Source organism: Labeo rohita, chromosome 22 (genome assembly GCF_022985175.1).
Source record: "Labeo rohita strain BAU-BD-2019 chromosome 22, IGBB_LRoh.1.0, whole genome shotgun sequence".
In the NCBI taxonomy this organism is placed as follows: Eukaryota; Metazoa; Chordata; class Actinopteri; order Cypriniformes; family Cyprinidae; genus Labeo; species Labeo rohita.
Window position 1 is genome coordinate 59,878,539 of NC_066890.1, and position 18,005 is coordinate 59,896,543.

At 34.0% G+C, this 18,005-nt stretch overlaps 2 protein-coding genes and 2 non-coding genes across 4 annotated transcripts; 1 reads left to right on the forward strand and 3 right to left on the reverse strand.

Moving 5' to 3' along the window:
• Positions 1-413: 413 nt before the first annotated feature.
• cers4a (ceramide synthase 4a) lies at positions 414-13,127 on the forward strand. Its single transcript, XM_051094922.1, has 11 exons — positions 414-968; positions 3,887-4,066; positions 6,149-6,266; positions 7,636-7,754; positions 7,869-7,926; positions 9,457-9,507; positions 9,826-9,918; positions 9,991-10,119; positions 11,433-11,539; positions 11,655-11,811; positions 11,886-13,127. The coding sequence occupies exons 1-11, from the start codon at positions 961-963 to the stop codon at positions 12,078-12,080; spliced, it is 1,215 nt and encodes a 404-aa protein (XP_050950879.1). The 5' UTR covers positions 414-960; the 3' UTR covers positions 12,081-13,127.
• Positions 13,128-13,160: 33 nt separating this feature from the next.
• Positions 13,161-15,686, reverse strand: LOC127153688 (kelch-like protein 23). Its single transcript, XM_051094920.1, has 3 exons — positions 14,570-15,686; positions 13,721-14,129; positions 13,161-13,482 (listed from the first exon to the last, which is right to left on the reverse strand). Exons 1-3 carry the CDS (start codon positions 15,258-15,260, stop codon positions 13,176-13,178), a joined length of 1,407 nt encoding a protein of 468 aa, XP_050950877.1. The 5' UTR covers positions 15,261-15,686; the 3' UTR covers positions 13,161-13,175.
• A 680-nt stretch (positions 15,687-16,366) lies between these two features.
• trnad-guc (transfer RNA aspartic acid (anticodon GUC)) lies at positions 16,367-16,438 on the reverse strand. The gene has a single exon. It is a non-coding gene; the product is annotated as a tRNA-Asp (tRNA).
• A 682-nt stretch (positions 16,439-17,120) lies between these two features.
• trnad-guc (transfer RNA aspartic acid (anticodon GUC)) lies at positions 17,121-17,192 on the reverse strand. The gene has a single exon. It is a non-coding gene; the product is annotated as a tRNA-Asp (tRNA).
• Positions 17,193-18,005: the final 813 nt, after the last annotated feature.

The window sequence follows — 18,005 nt, forward strand, 5'->3', positions numbered from 1 at the left end:
TTGGCTTTTAGCCACATATTTAGTGTTTAGATTTAATGCGCTGCGGTCTGGGGAAACATTAATGTTAAAAGCCAAACAAAACACATACAATGCATTTTACAGGACTGTCATTAGATGGAACATAGACAAGAAGAAATGATCCGTGCAAATAGTGTTTTTCTGTGCTGTTCACAATACGCTGAAATAATCAGTGAAAAACAATCAATAAACATAAGGGTTGTTCCGCTTGAAATCCCCACTGGCAGGAAAACAGACTGTAGATTCATTGTAAGGAGCCAGAAAGACGGGACTGACGTACATTCCTCTTTAAAATGGTATTGTAAGTTGGCAGACCTTCTTAACACCTGTCAGTCATTTTTCTTGGCAAAGACATATAACAGGAAAATGGGAAAGTAATACGTGCCATTGAGACTTTCGATTTCATAATAATGTAGAAACCTGATATAACGCACAATTCTAGTCTCATTTATGTTCAACTGACAGATATACAAGTTTATTAAGATAGATAGATGTCTTATGTTCATTCTATGGTCAATAGGGGGCGTCTATACCGGAGTTTGTGCAAAGCAAAGCACCTTACAACATGTTTCCCTGATGGAGAGAAAGACGGAGGAGATGCTGCTGCAGAAAGCGTCCGTTTCTCCGGTGTTTTCATGGACTTTCGCGGCTCTGGGATAATTTCATAAATGCAGGACCTGTTTTACTTTTGGATGCCCTTAAAAGACTTGAAATCAGAGGTTGGTGTGGTTTATGTAAGTTGATGTCGACATCAGAAGCGGGTGGTGCGCATTCCTCCGAATATTCGCCGGAAGAATCAACGCGAGGGTTTGTTTTCATTTAGATTTTGAGCGATGCTGGATGTTTATAACGAAGAGCGGGAATAAAAAACAGAAAGACGCGTAGACGAGGCCTGTGTCCTGCTTTAATCGACATCCATCATCGCTTCTCCACCACTAAAGCATGGACAGGTAATAACAACGTTTTAAATTATAGATATCATTATGTATGTAAATATTACTGTACAGTCATTCTTCGCTGACATAATAATTAGGTTATTTTTGAGGGGGGCGTGTAAGGTCGGTATTTTTTCGTTATTTTTTTCCTTGTAACTTAATGCACTGAACATTCTTATTCTTAAATGATGGTCACAAATCAAATTATTTGTGATTTAGTCGATTTCTGACGTATTTTCTGAATCTATCAGCGAGCATATTTGTTTACATTTTGTTTTATGACTAATATTTGGCATCTATCAATAATTTTCTTGCGTTTTAGTCTGATTTCGTGATTTGTTGTACATATTCTGCCTGAAAACTGCGGTCAGGGAGGCCTGTTAACGTTAACTTAACCCTTTTGCGGGCATGAATTAAAGTTTAGAAAACACATTTCTGTCAAAACGAACATTTTAAAGCAGTAGTTCAGCCAAAAGTGACAATTATGTCATTATGTCAGTTTACGTTTTAAATAAATTCTCCTGTAAGAGTGCTGTATTTTTCACACTGGAGTCATGATGATGTCACGGAGGCCGTTTAACCCTTTCGCGGGCCTGCATTAAATTTTAAAAAACACATTTCTGGAAATATTATCTGTTTTATCTTATTTTATTTAAACTCACCTGTCAGAGTGCTGTATTTCATAAACAGCAAGTCCTCAAAATTGACATTTTGAAGCAGTAGTTTAGCCAAAATGGACAATTATGTCATTAGAAAATGAGTTTGTATTGGGTATTATGTGAGTATTGTTTTATATTTTACATTTTTATGTCTTTTCAAGATTAATGAGCGCGTTGGTTTGTTTACATTTTGTTTTACCACTAATATGTGGCGTCAAAACATAGTTTTATTGCCATTTAGCCTGCTTTGTTGTAAATATTCTGCCTGAGAACTGCAATCGAGTTATCTCGTCACGTCACGGAGGTGTGTCAACCCTTTCGCGGGCTTTTAATTTTAGAAACACATTTCTGGTAATATTGTCTTATTTTATATAGGCCCATGTTTAAAAAAAAAAAAAAAAAAACACCTGTCAGAATGTCTTCAAAATCTACATTTTAAAGCAGCAGCTCAGCCAAAACTGACAAATATGTCATTGTGAGTTTGTGGTATTGTGGTATTTTTTAAACATAATTTGACATTTTTGACGATTTTCTAGATTAAATATGAGCGAGTTTGTTTGTTTACATTTTGTTTTACAACTACTATGTGGTGTCAAAGCATAGTTTTATCGCCATTTAGCCTGAAATGCCTGCTCTGAAAACTCCGATCGCTAATCTTTGAGGAGTCGTGACGTCACGAAGACTGTTTAACCCTTTCGCGGGCCTAAGAAAAAACATTTATTGGTAATATTGTCTATTTTGTATGTTTTCTCACATACTGCTATATGTTCGAAGTGCTTAAAATTTACATTTTAACGCAGTAGTTCAGTTAAAAATTGTAATTCTGTCATTATATGATTGGAGTTTTTAATTTTTTATGTGTTTTATAAATTAGTAAGCCAGTTGATTTGTTTACACTTTGTTTTACGACTAATATGTGGTGTCAAAGCATAGTTTTATTGCCATTTAGCTTGGTTTGTTGTAAATGTTCGCTCTGAAAACTGCAGTAGGTAATCTCTGAGGAGTCGCCACGTCACGGAGGCTGTTTAACCCTTTCGCGGGCCTTAGAAAAAAACATTTATTGGTAATATTGTCTTATTTTATTTGTTTTAAATAAATTCACCTGTCAGAGTGCTGTATTTCTCACATAGCACTATGTTAGAAGTGCTCAAAATTCAGTCAAAAATTGACTGTGAATTGTAAATTTTAAATATAATTTTTTGATGTGTTTTATAAAATAATCAGCCAGATAATGTGTTTACATTTTGTTTTATGACTAATATGTGACATCTATACATAGTTTTATTGCCATTTAGCTTGATTTGTTGTAAATATTTGGCCTGAAAACTGCTATTGCTAATTTCTGAGGAGTCATGTCATCATGAAGGCTGTTTAACCCTTTCGCAGGCCTAAGAAAAAACATTTATTGGTGATGTTGTCTATTTTATATGTTTTACATAAAAATTCCTGTCAGAGTGCTGTATTTCTTACATAGCGCTTTGTTAGAAGTGCTCAAAATTGACATTTTAACGCGGTAGTTGTCAAAAATTGACTGTGAATTGCAAATTGTAAATATAATTTTAATTTTTTGAGGTGTTTATAGATGAATCAGCCAGATTATGTGTTTACATTTTGTTTTACGACTAATATGTGACATCTATACATAGTTTTATTGCCATTTAGCTTGATTTGTTGTAAATATTCGGCCTGAAAACTGCGATCGCTAATTTCTGAGGAGTCAGTTTAACCATTTCGTGGGCCTTAGAAAAAAACATGTATTGGTAATGTCTATGGTATTGTCTATTTTATATGTTTTAAATAAATTCTCCTGTCAGAGTGCTGTATTTCTCACATGGGGCTGTGTTAGAAGTGCTCAAAATTGACATTTTCACGCGGTAGTTGTCAAAAATTGACTGTGAATTGCAAATTTTAAATGTAATTTTAATTTTTTGAAGTGTTTTATAGATGAATCAACCAGATAATGTGTTTACGTTTTGTTTTACGACTAATATTTGACATTTATACAGCATTTCAATGCAGTATAGTCTGATTTATTGTAAATATTCGGCCTGAAAACTGCCATTGCTAATCAACTGAGGCCGTTTAACCCTTTCACGGGCCTAAATTACACTTAAAATGACACATTTATGAAAATATTATCTATTTTGTTTAAACTCACCTGTCAGAGAGCTATATTTCTCACACAGCAAGTGCTCAAAATTGACATTTTGAATGAATTTTGACTGAGTTTTATCTGTTGATGGTTGATCTGTCCTCTCCAACTTTCTCCTATAGATTAGAGGAACTTGTAAACCAGTGGTTTTGGCGGCAGGATTTCTGGCTTCCTCCCGGCGTCACGTGGAAAGACATCGCTGAGGGGACGGCGGACGGAGGTCGGCATCCCGTGCCCCGCGACCTGCTCATCTCCCTGCCTTTGGCTCTAGGTTTCATCGCACTGCGTTTTGTTTTCGAAAGGTGCATATCAGTATTACATCTATATTCACATTATTTTAAAATAAACAGGCGCAAACTCTAATTGCTCCATCAGGATGGACGTTACTGTAAACAGTAGAGGATTAGATAACTAATGCGCGGTTTGGTTTCTCCTGAGATGAATTTCTCTCCAGTGCACTTAAGACGCTTTCTAACTTTAGCTTGGATGTATTATTCAGCAGTTTGTCTTGGAATGATTGAAATGAGGATATCAAGCTCTAGTTTAGTGTGTCAGCTCTGACCGAATTAAAGTGGAGCATTGTTTTCACATGGTTTTGTTGTCAATATTTCCTTGTAACGAAAACCACGGGTGCAGGGCGGGCTGCTATTTTTACACTGACGCCTTTGTTTTTGTGCAGCGACTGGATACTCAATGCACTTGTTTATTTTGTCTGCTAAAGAGCTGTTTGTTTATTCTGCGTTCATTTTTTATGGTCAAATCAAATGAAAGATGTAGGAAGTTATCCTGCACAAAAATATAGCTATATGTATCTGTTTATCTATATAAATATGTATATATAATTTATGACAACAACACATTTATAAAAAGCAGAAATAGAAATCCAATATTAAATAATTAAACAATATACATATACATACATATTTTCATTATTAATTATGTAGTTAAATAATTTTTTTTTTAATTAAATTATTATCCTATTTTTGCATTAGTTTGCTTTCATTTTTAATTTTAATTTTTTTATTTGTTTTTTCATTTAAGCACAAGCTTGTGACTTTTTTTCCATTTGCAGGGATATGTTTATCTTATCATATTACAGTATATTATAATATAAAAATATATTTTTATAGTTTATTTATATTTAATATATACAATACTGTTTATTATTATTGTTTTAATAATATTAATAATAATAATAATTTTAATACTAATAATATTATTTTTAATTGTATTTTCATTATTTTTCATTATTACAGTATTTTTTATTTTATTGCATTATTTACGCATTTTTATTACAATATTATTACAATATTAATTTGAATTTCTCTTGACCCTTCATCATCTTTTTTCATTACAATATATATATTTGTATATTGTATTATTGTTGTAATAATAATAATTATTATTAAATAATAATAATATTTTAAAATATTTACATATATATATATAAAAAAAAAAAAAAATATATATATATATATATATATATATATATATATATATTTTTTTTTTTTTTTTTTTTCATTATTACAGTATTTTTTAAAAATGTTATTACTACAATGTTAATTAGATATTTTCTTGACTCCTTCATTAACTTTTTTAATTTTTACATTTTTTAAAATTTTATTACATAATTATCATATTATTTAGAATTATTCTTGACTCTTCCATCATCCTTTTTCATTATTACAATATATATTTTTATTGTTGTTATAGTAATAATATTATTAATAATATTTAAAATACATATTTTTAAAAATATATTTTATTTTTATAGTATTATATTAATATTATTACAGTATTTTTACAATTTTATTACATTATTTTCACAATTTTATTAAATTACTACAGTATTAATTAGAATTTCTCTTGACTCTTCCATCACAATTTTTTTTAACCAAGAGCAGTGTAATGCAGTAGCCATGAAACTGCTGTGCAACATGACACGATGACAGCCAATCAGAAGATATTTAATATTTAATGCTCCTTCGCAAGAAGCACAATTTGGACCAATGAAATTCTGTGGTGGGCGGAGCTACGCAGCATTATGCCTGTCAACCAAACATCCAGTTGATAACGTCGTGTTATTTCAGTTGGTTATGTGACATTGACGTTCATACTCCAGTTATGAAGTTGCTTTGCCGGTCCGGACGAGCGAGTCAAGTGCAGACCTGCCGTAAATGTCGCACCCTACAACGCCAGCTGTTTATCAAGTGGCTCTTTCTTGATGTTTACTCATAAAAAGTGACTCACAACTTGCGCTTGATTACAGATGTTGCGTTACAGACGTGTCAGGTTTCGGTCAGATGCGCGTGTTGTGTGTCGCACCCTCGTTGAGTCACATCTGTCGCTGTCATAACAAAGCCGTTGTGTGTGTGTGTGTTCAGGGTTGTGGCGCTGCCGCTCAGCTGGCAGTTGGGAGTACGGGACAGAGTTCGGGTGCGTGTCACGCCCGTCCCAAAGCTGGAGGCGTTTTACCTGCAGAAGAAGCAGCAGCCGTCCCAGGTTAGTGAGTCACATGAGCACCTGTACCAGCCGTCTGTGACGTGTGATTCAATACTGTACGTCCACACCACTAAATCTACATGGACAGCTGCTGAGCACTGAAATATTCACAACAATAGCCCTTTTAAATTAAATGGGACTGTTTTATTAATACTTATTACTTACATTACAATATTTTTACACATTACATTATTTGGAGTGTTTTATTATTACAGTATTAATTAGAATTTTCTTGACTCTTCATTATTACAATATATTTTTTAAAATTTTATTACATTATTTACAATTATTATTTTATTACAACATATAAAAGTTCCTTTGGCTTTTCTATATTAATTTTTTTCATTATTACAGTATATTTTTAAAAATTTATTACATTATTTACACTATTTTATTATAATATTATTACAAAATTAATTAGAATTGATCTTGATTCTTCCATCATCTTTTTTTCATTTTTCCATTTTTTAAAAAAACATTTTTATTACATTATTTACACTCTTTTATTAGGTATTATTTCAATATTATTACAATTTCATTTTTTATTATTACAATATGTTTTGTTAATTTTATTACATTATTTACACTTTTACATTATTAATTTTTTATTATTAGAATATTTGTAAAAAAAAAATTATTAATTAAATGTATTACATTATTTACATTATTTTATTATAATATTATTACAGTAATAATTAAAAATCTTCTTGACTCTTCCATCATCTTTATATATATATGTAGTTATATTTTATTATATCAGATACGTTTACTATAAAAAGCCATAAATACATTTAAATAATTATACGTTAGTTAGCAATAGTTTGCTTTCCTATTTATTTATTTATTTTTTAATAAATATTGATTTAAAGCAAGAGCTTGTGACATTTCATTTTCAGGGTTAATATTTATTTTTTATAATTGGATTAATATTTCCTTCAAGTAACATTCATTTAGCATTACATTTTCAGGGTTATAGTTATTACAGTTTATTAAACAGTTAAAAAAAGACAAATAATTAAGTTTAAATAATTTTTAAAATGTAAAATTACGTTTAAATATTTTTTTTTAAATGTAAAATAAATATAAATATAAATAAATGAATTATAATAAAATATAAAAATGATTATTTATATATATATATAATTATATACATTATAACGGTTCATGTCATAATTGTACAGTGATTTAATTTTAAAAATTAATAAAAATAAATAAATAATAATTTGATACATCAAATAATTGTATACAAAGAAATGCTATTTTTTTCTTCATGTTGTGTTAGTGTATGTCAGGGTAAAAAAACCCAGGCGTGTTGTTTTGTGAAGGGCTCGATCAGTTTACCCGTGTGTGTGTTTGTTTGTTTGTTCAGAATGATTTGCTGCTTCTGGAGAAACAGTGCGGTCTCAATCAGCGTCAGATCCAGGCGTGGCTGCGTCAGCGCCGAAACCAGGACCGACCCAGCAACACCAGGAAGTTTTGCGAAGCCTCGTAAGTCGACACGAGTACTTCCTCTAAAATGTGCCAAAAGTAGGGCACGCCAGACATCTGTGATTCATTGTGTTTGCGTTTGATTAACGTGAGCATTTCTGTGTGGTTTCTCAGGTGGAGGTTTGTGTTTTATCTCATCGCCTTCTCAGCTGGTCTTGTCTCGCTCCTTTATGTGAGTATCTGCAGCCGCTCTCATAATACTCTCCTCAGCATCATGATCACATTTGTAATCAAAGATTGAGATGTTCACAGAAAAAAAAGGTTTATATTTTTAGCATTTTATATATATATTTATTTATTAATTTCATTTCATTTCATATAATTAATTTTTTTTTTTTTCTGGGCCGAAACCAAAAATTCTGGATGTACTTGGCCAAAACCCGAAAATGCTTTGTAAGAATTATATACTATTTTAGTAATTAATAGAACATCATTTTGTAAGATTTTTTAATTTAACTCAATAATTTACTAAAAATTTAAAAACACAAGCCAATAAAATAATCACATTTTTGCTGAAAATAACACAATAAAATTGGACAGAAAATATAATAATATTAAATCTATATATATAATATATTATTTTTATTTTGTTCTCTGCAACAGAATCAGACTTTATAATAATAATAAAAAACATTTATGTAGAATTACAACAAAAGTAAATAACACTTTTATTAATTCTTTATATTATTTAATATATTTTACACACAAAAAGAGTCTTATGTATGAAAAATTGGTACATGTTACTCCAAAAACAAAACATAATAATAATAATAATAATAATAATAACAATATTATAATAATATTAGACAATAGATTTTATAATAATAATAATAATAATGATAATAATAGATTTTTATTATTTCTTAATAATGTCTATATATAATAACATGCTACTTAAATATTTAGTTTTTTTAAATAAAATATTTATAGAGGTATAATATTATAAAATATATTTAGATTATAGATTAAGTAATAGATTAATTCTTAATATCTAGTACACTTATTAAGAAAGTCCTATATTTAGCACAAAAATGTGCCTGTTACTCCAAAGTAAAAAAAAATATAATAATAATAATAATAATTCATTTTGATACAGTTGTTTTGCTTTAATATTTATTTTATTCAAAATGAAATATCAGGATATAATAAAAATAATTACTTTTTAGGAAAACATTTGATTAATAAATCAAAAATAAAATTTTATTTTTAATAAATCTTAATAATATCTAATACACTTACTACACAAAAATGAGCAGTCCTGTATTAAAACAAAAATGTGTACTCCTAAATAAAAAAAACATTATTTGATTATATTTATGTTTTTGCATAAATGTTTATTTTATTTAAAGTAAAATATTTATAAACATGTAATTAAGTCAGAAGGCTCATAAAATAGATTTTTATTTTTAAGTAAAAAGGTAAATATTTAAAAAAGTAAATATTTATTTTAATATATTTTTAATTATACAATTATTAATATGTAATTGTGTAATTATATATTATATTACATTTTTTAATATTTAATATTTATCTTAAAATATGTGTTTATTATTACTTATATTATTGTAATATTTATCTTAATATTTAAATATAATATATGTTTTTTATTATTTTTTTAAATTATATTTTTCCTTCATGAAAACTGGAACATTCAAACATATACGTTCACATGTAATAATTTTTGTCAAATGATGTTTTCCAGACTCCTTGGTTTTGGGATCACCGGGAATGCTGGCGCGGATACCCAAGACAGGTCCGTAACAAACGGCTCTCCGCACACATTCACTTCCTGCTGAACAATCCCAGGAACTCGAGATTAGTGAGAAATCGGAGGAACTAGTGAGCGCCGCACCCCACCATCTGATCAAAACAGTCATGACTCACCTCACCAGAGCCAGAAAAATATATCGAATCATCTGCATGATCTTACAATACAAACTGTTCATGTTTCATGTGTTTTAAGTAATAAGTGAATTGTAAAAATTAAGCATTTCTGTTGACATATTTATACCTTTTTACCTTTCACTTGAGTTAATTATGAAATAAAAATAATTTGTGATTTCACCTGCAGGGTGTAGCTGAAGCTCAGTACTGGTATTATATAGTGGAGTTGTCCTTCTACCTCTCGCTTCTGCTCTGCGTATCGGTGGACATAAAGCGCAAAGTAAGTTTCGTTCGATGTAAAATTTCCTTCGTAAGATCTTAAGATGCTTACGTGTTTGTTTGGGTTGTGTAGGACTTCAAAGAGCAGATCATTCACCACATCGCCACCATTTTCCTCATCGCGTTCTCGTACTGCGCCAACTACGTGCGCGTGGGAACCCTGGTGATGCTCGTCCACGATTCTTCGGACTTCCTGTTGGAGGTAAATCTCAGAATCTGATTGGCCGCTCTGCGTGCTTCCATTATGACATCATTTTTTCATGTTTATCTTTATGGAATCTGTTTTAATGGTTAAATTTAAATGTAAATGTTTAATGTAAATACATCAAAACTTAATTTAATTTGAAAATATTATTATTATAAAATATGAAAAAATGAAATATTTTTAATTAATTTTATTATTTAATTATATATATATAAATTAGTTTAATTATTTAAATTATTGGTTTTAAATTATTGTTTTATATATATATATATATATATATATATAATTTATTTATTTTTTCATTTTTTTCAGAAATTGTTGTGCATTTAAATTTTTTTATGATCAGATTAATGATCAGAAAATGTCTAATTACATAAATACATAAAAACGTAATATAATTTAAATCTAAAAAAATAATTTGAAATGTAATACTTATAAGAAATGACAAATTTAAATTATTTTATAATTGTTTTATAAATTAATTAATAATATATATATATATATATATATATATACATAATTTTTTTTTTTTTTTCTGAAATTATGTGTTGTGCATTTAAATTTTTTTCTGTAAATGAATGAAATGTATTTATCCATTAATTAAATTAATCTTTTTGCCAAATAAAATGTTAATCTTTCTGGACTCATTTTTAATGGTTAAATTAAATGTTAGTAATGAAAACGCATGACTAATTAGTTAAAATAATGAAACTTATATCATTTAAGAACAATTTATTTAAAGTTGAACAAAAATGTAATTTTAAGGGCCCTATGAAATACACATTTATTCTGTTTATTTTTTACCAATTAATTTTTTTTTTTTGGATTCCAATTTAAGGGTTTAATTAAATTTTAATGATCAGAAAGGATGTCTAATTAAATACATTCATAAAAACTTAATTTAAATGTAAAAAATGTAATTTAAATTAAAAAAAAAAAGAAGTTACGTGTTGTGTATTCAAATTTATTTCTGTAAATGAATGAAATTTATTTCCATTTATCCATTAATCAAATGAAATTTAAACCTTTTTTTTTGTTATGTTTATTGTTTGTTTATGCTCCTTTTTGATCTCACATTCGCAAAGTCCAGGCAAGGTAATCAGACTTCATTGTGAGAGTTTTTAACAAATAAATACTGGAAAAAAAAAAAACAGATTCTGAGAGTTTCACTCTTGTGGAATTTATTTTAGAAGTTGTTTTGTTCTTTTTTGCTTCAGGGGTTAATAAATACAAGGTTGAAACAGAAAAAGCACACATTATTTTGACTGAATATATAAATAAATAACTCATGTGTGACTGTTGATTTGCAGTCTGCCAAGATGTTCAATTATGGTGGTTGGAGAAAAACCTGTGATGCCTTGTTTGTCGTTTTCGCCGCCGTATTCCTAGTAACTCGCCTTGTGGTTTTCCCATGCAGGTAATAACTTCTTTAGCCTTAATTTTTCATTTAATTCTGATTTCAGATGATTATGAATACATTAAGATGTTCAGCCAAAACGTTGCTTATGAACCATACTTTGGTTACATTCCAGAATCGTCTACACAGCTGTGGTGGATTCGTTGGACGTCTTTCCTCCGTACCCTGGTTATTATTTCCTGAACGGCTTGTTGCTGGTTCTTCAAGCTCTGCACATCTTCTGGGCTTGGCTGATTCTTCGAATGGTTCACAAATTTGTCTTTTTAGGCAAAGTGAGTATCTTCAGCTGTAAGTTCATGTATGAGGTTATCGCCTCTGTTTTCTAAGTATTAAAACTTGTTTTAAGGTGGATCGTGATGAACGGAGCGATGAAGAAAGTGAGGCTGATGAAGAAGATGAAGGTGGAGAAGAAGAACGCAGCTGGGAGCAGAAAAAGGGTGCCCTTAACTCGAAATTGGCGTCGTTGGCTAATAACTGCGTTCTGAACAATTTAACAAATCAGAGGCGAAAAATAAATAGTAGAATGCCGAAAGCCAGATAGTAGTGCTACTTTATGTATTTAAACGTTGAATCATCTCCAACCTTCTTGGCTTATCTCGTTTGTCAAGGTCCTACTGTAATTTCAGGCTGCTGATGAAAAACGTAGTCGGTAGATTGCGTAAAATAAAAAATACTACTTGTATTATTACGTTACCATTGGAGTATATTTGAAATAGGTTCAACTTTGTTTACAGTTTAATTAAGTATAGCGCATTGGCTGAGTAGCACTTAAACTCAGAATACTTAGCGTACATTAAAATAGAAACAGACATTTTAAGTATTAAAGTTTTGAACTGTTTAAATTAGGCTACTAATTTGCTACAGATGTTCATTACGAAAAGGTGATATGTAAAAAAGAGTCAGACCCTCATTTAAATGTGTTCTTTTTAAATACTTTTGTAGAACAAAATGTATAGATAGTCTTCTAAGTTGTGTGAAAATGTGTGAACTTCCTGCAGTGGATGTTGTTTTCAAAATGAGCACTGGTGCACCACTAGGAAAGACTTAGCACGCCATCTAGTGGTGAGATGTCCTCTCGTCTTTGTGATTCTGCTACTGAAAGACTGTTGCAAGGAACTACTGGAGCTTGTTGTGTTTGTAAGTTGCCACTTCTTGTTGCACATTGCCTTACAAGAAGAGAAATCACCAGTTGAGATTTCTCACCAGTGCATGTGCCTCGAAATCTTGAAAACAGTTGAGGACGCCTATGTAGGGCCCTTGATTTCTTGAATCTGCTCCAAGGGCCAAAGGCAAAGTGTTTTTGTTGTTCTAGATGGTTCTGGAAAGTTTATTTGCACAGTAGCCATAACTGACCTGTGCGTTTGTCTTACACTGTTTTAACTTATGAAAGACCTGTGATTGTTTTTGTATGAATTTTCCTCTTTTTATTGGGATTTACCAAGTTTAATGCAACATTTTGTAGCTGTTATATAATGATGACAGAAGAGGGATATATTCTTATAATCTTCAATACTGTTAATGTTGCACAGTCATCCACCATTTTTCTCTGTGACCTTTTGAATAACAATAAAAATGTTTTAGAATATGATTATGGCTGACTTTGCTCACCACAAAACTTTGTGTTGACATTATGGCTTTAGAAAGTATTGACATGCATCGTGATGCAACCTCTAATGGGGACAGGACAGGGTATTTTATTGTCAATTTCCAAGCAACTGTCAATGTAAGGGTCCAGTAGAATCATATTGGGGTACGTTTTGTTTATCTTCCTCTCACTCAGTATGTAAATCTGCCCATTCACTGTGGCACAGCCTGTGAAGAATTTGTTGTCCAGACAGTCCTCTTGAAGAACTGTCCACTCGTCCGTGTCGATGTCTAAGCGCAGAGTCTGTCCTCCCAGCAGGTAGAGGGCACCATTGAGCTCAGTTGCAAGAAGGTCGTAACTGGAAAAGAAGTACACTTGGGTTTACCAAGTATATATGATTGACTATTTGTGGAGAGCAGGGGTAGGCAACTCCTAATTAGGGTTCGAGCAAAACTCATGATCTTACAATTTTCAAATAATCCTGAAAACATTTATGTATTTGCTTGGAGCTAAAATCTGCAAGGCATTGAACCTTGAGAGCCAGAATTGCCCAAGCCTGGCTCAAAACAAATTAGACACAATTTCCGTTTACTCACCGTGGGAATGGAGAATAGGACACCACGTCCCATTGATCAGTCTCCGGCTTGTACCTTTGAATCCCACTGTATACATCCCCATTCTCATCCAGACCACAGGCGATGTAAATACTAGTCCCCAAAGTGACAATGGCTGCCCTTTCCACAGCCTGCACCATGGGGCTGACGGTGTCCCATTCCTCGGCTCCCAAAACCAGCCTCTCGACGTCGGCCACAGGCCCCTCGTCCATGCTACCGCCAAACACAAACAGCTGGAACTCCAGAGCCGCTGAGCAGTGGCTGTGTCTGGACTTCTGCATCGCTGGGCCATCCACCCATCGCTTGTTGCCATGCTCGTAAATGCTCACCCAGTCCACGCTATACCATAACACGTCCCGGAAGTAGCCTCCAGTCACTACTATGTTGTCCCCTTAGAGTAAGAAATAATATTTTAGATTGGGGTGTCTGAACTCTGTCCTGGAGGGCTGGTGTCCTGCAGAGTTTAGCTCCAACCCTAATTAGACACACCTGAACCAGCTAATTAAGCTCTTACTAGGCATACTAGAAACTTCCTGGCAGGTGTGTTAGGGCAAGTTGGAGCTAAACTCTGCAGGACACCAGCCCTCCAGGACCGAGTTTGGGCACCCCTGTTTTAGATGGTGTGGACTGGTAGACAACAAAGGCAAAATGCCCAATTCTCTTTCTGGAGATCTACCTTCAAATTTAGCTTGAATCCTAATCAGACACACCTGAACCAAGCAGATCTCCAGGGACCGGATTCGGCACGCCTGAAAGGGCATGCAACACCTGACAAGCATGTAGGGAATTATGCTAACAACTTGTGGCAGAATAAAATGCATAGGTTGTTACCTACTGCAGCCACAGAGTACTGTGTGAGACACTTCTTTTGCAGGGGTGGATGGGATTGCCACCTTCCACTGTAGGGGTGAAACTGATACAGCAGCTGCGTCTCTTCCTCATGCGCTCCACCGAGAACAAACAGAGTTTCCCTTGAGCGGGCTCTAGGCATGGACCTGCCCATAGTCCAACTGCTGGGCAAGTTATCGTTCAGTCTACAAATGAGCTTAGCACGTGGGTCTGAACTGTTTATCTTGGACAGAAGATCAGTAATGTAGGGAAGACTTAAGCACTCAGGCCTAACCAGACCCACCAGTTCCATGAAGTCCTTTTCCCGACTTGGGTCAAACGTTGCCCAGCGAAGGGCCACGTCAAGAGCCGAGTCTTCCTTGGGAATGCTTAAGTTGTCACTAGCAAGGAGGTCAGCAATGCTCTCCTTCGGAAGGAACATAAAGTCCTTTTCGGAGGCTAAGGCAGGTAGGTGGGTCAAGACTACATCCCTTGCTGCAGCGTAGAGGTTCAGGCAGCCAAGCTGCCAAGCATAGGCCATCATTCCCAAGCAGTTACTAATATGTAGTTGCCTTTCCAAGAACTTGCAGCAGAGTAACCGAGCCCTGTCCAACTGGAGAAAGTCTGCAGCCTCCAAAATGTCAAGGACGTTCTTGCAGTCCAAGTTCAGCTTCAGGTTCTTTGTGAACTCCATCAGTATGTGGAACTGCTGCAGTCCAACTCCCTTAATTTCTATGTGCTTCTTGGTGCTCTCCCGACCACCGCCAAAAAACAAGGCTCGGAAGTAGGGACTTAGTTGAGCCAAGCGCTCACGGTTTACAAAGAACAACTCCCCCTACACCTGGAGCACTACGTCAGGAGCGACATTGACAGCATCCTGATCTTCCTCAGCTGAATCTTTCTCAGTTCCTAAGCTCCGGTCATAAGTAGCTATGTCTTGCTTTGCACAAGCCATGACTGTGCACTCCCCCTCCCAACTCTTCTCTGCTAAAGTGTGTCATGTGACCGTTCTATCCTTGCTCTAGCCTGTCACCCACTCAGCATGGGAATGGGGTCAGCGAGCAAACAAAAACAAGGGCTAAATATATCTCAGTTAAAGTGCCAGAGAGACCAAATTTCAAAAAGCAAACAGAAAGGCTTTCGTAAATGTTTAGCTCATATCTTTCTAGGTTTATTGAGTTACACTTAAAGGCTGACATCAGTTTTCACATCAAGGCTTATAATATCTGTGTGCAGTAGCCCCTCTCTACACAAGGGGGTGGGGTTGGTTCCACATCTTAGGGGTGGAGATGGGTGGATTTAGGGATCGGGGGTGGAGACGGGTAGGTTTAGGTATATGTAAGGTGGGAGGAGTTGAATTTGGATCCTTGCCCCCTGGATCTTGTGTTCTGCTGTGTGGACCATCTCTCTGTGTGCAAGATTTGTCGAGTCAATACCACAAGAGACCACAAGTGGTAGCTGTTGGACAACTGAAGATTTATAATCTCTTTATTGTCAACTGGCTCTTAAAACCAGACATATCTTTCAAACAGTTGCACAAGGATGGCCTACACTCTGGGTATAACCTTGCATTCATTATTTAGTTGCATATTGCAATGTTTGCATACAAGAATAATGAAGTTTGAAGTTCAAATGCTCATAGGTCACAAACAGCAACTCTTTCTACATCTGGAGCACTGCATCAGGAGTGACATTGACAATATCCTGATCTTTCTCAGTGCTTAGGTTCTGGTAACAAGTGCCAACTTCTTGCTTAAAAACCCATTGAAAATGAAGTGCATTTTTAAAAAAATTACAGTCCTCCCCGTCGGGGAATCGAACCCCGGTCTCCCGCGTGACAGGCGGGGATACTTACCACTATACTAACGAGGAGTGAGCTGTTCATGTGCCCAATAGATGGCCTCATGAACTTACACATGGGTTCACATAACATTGGTTTTTAAAATGTTTTGTGAACTCCATTTGTGCTGCATTCAACTTAATGTGATCCTAATGTCTTTCATGGACATCCAGGCTCAGCAGTAGGGACTCAGCTGGGCCGATGGCTCACGTTTTATAAAGAAACCTGGAGCACTACGTCAGGAGCGACATTAACAGCTTCCTGATCCTCCTCAACTAATCTTTCTCAGTTCCCAAGCTCTGGTCATAAGAACCTTCTCTTTGTTTTGTCCAAGTCAATACCGCAACAAACCACAAGGGGTAGATGTTGGACAAATGAACATGTCTAACTTATATGTGGAGTATATTACTTTGAATATTTATTACTTTTGGGAATTTTGAAGGATTATCTTGTCAGTGCCGCAAAAAAATAAGGCTTGGAAGTAAGGACTCAGCTGGGCCAAATGCTCAGGGTTCAGAAAAAAATCCTCTTCCGCCTGGAGCACTATGTCAGGGGCGACATTGATGTCAGGTGGAGGAACGTCCTGATTTTCCACGTAAACCTAACTAAAGCTTTTTTGTTCCTAAGCTGTAGCACAAGTACCTATGTCTTGCTTGATAAAAAATTGGTCTCAAACCCATTGAAAATAAAATGGGTTTTTAAAAGGTTGGCATCCTCCCCGTCGGGGAATCGAACCCCGGTCTCCCGCGTGACAGGCGGGGATACTTACCACTATACTAACGAGGAGTGACCTGAACATGTGCCCAGTAGTTGGCCACTTGAACTTACACTTGGTACATACGGTAATATTCACTGTATATGTATATGGGAATCTCTTACTACCATAGAACTTCAGATGCATATGGGGAGTTTATGGATCCATTAATATTAAATGAAACCAGTAATATATGCAACAGTATCCAATTGGAGACTCCAGTGAAGCTTTTTAAAAGCAATTTATTTCACACACCACTGAAACGGTACATTCATAAACCACTCAGCAAACCCTTATGTGCTGATGCATTTAAGACCAAACCCTTCCATGTTTACTTTCTCCACACATCAAATTCCCCAAGACGAAAAAAAAAATAAAAAAAATGCTGAAATGAAAAACCAAAACTGCATCACCTATTGTAAACAGGACACTTAGTCTTGCCAGTACCTGTCAGAACACATAGATTTTTCAGCACATTCGATAAAAATACCCTTCCAGCATTTTTAACTCAAAACTATAGGAGCAGGACACATCATTTATATAAAAATATATGCATTCTGCATCCACTTCAAGCATTGCAGCTAAACTCTGTAATTTCATCCATTTCCAGTTTCTAATTATGTTTGGCACTGTCTTAAGTGTGCAACAGAGACCAAGACAACACTGTTTTCTCCTTCACTCGAATATATGTACAAATATTCAAATTACAATGCATATTTTTATGAGGGTTTCGAGACCCGCTGAGACACTTGACCACATTCAGGTGCTTCACCACATAAAATACAATTGTTGCAGCATTTCGGGCTCCATTCAAAACCACTGCTCATTCAGCTTCTACTGCATAC

Excerpts from the sequence above, each read along its gene's own strand:
- cers4a (XM_051094922.1), top strand. Across the intron at positions 6,267-7,635 it reads AGAAGCAGCAGCCGTCCCAG|AATGATTTGCTGCTTCTGGA; the intron begins GTTAGTGAGTCA and ends TTGTTTGTTCAG. Across the intron at positions 9,508-9,825 it reads GGCGCGGATACCCAAGACAG|GGTGTAGCTGAAGCTCAGTA; the intron begins GTCCGTAACAAA and ends TTTCACCTGCAG.
- LOC127153688 (XM_051094920.1), bottom strand. The coding sequence starts at position 15,260 with ATGGAGTTCACAAAGAACCTGAAGCTGAACTTGGACTGCAAGAACGTC. Across the intron at positions 14,130-14,569 it reads GTACTCTGTGGCTGCAGTAG|GGGACAACATAGTAGTGACT; the intron begins GTAACAACCTAT and ends TCTTACTCTAAG. Across the intron at positions 13,483-13,720 it reads TCCTATTCTCCATTCCCACG|TTACGACCTTCTTGCAACTG; the intron begins GTGAGTAAACGG and ends CTTCTTTTCCAG.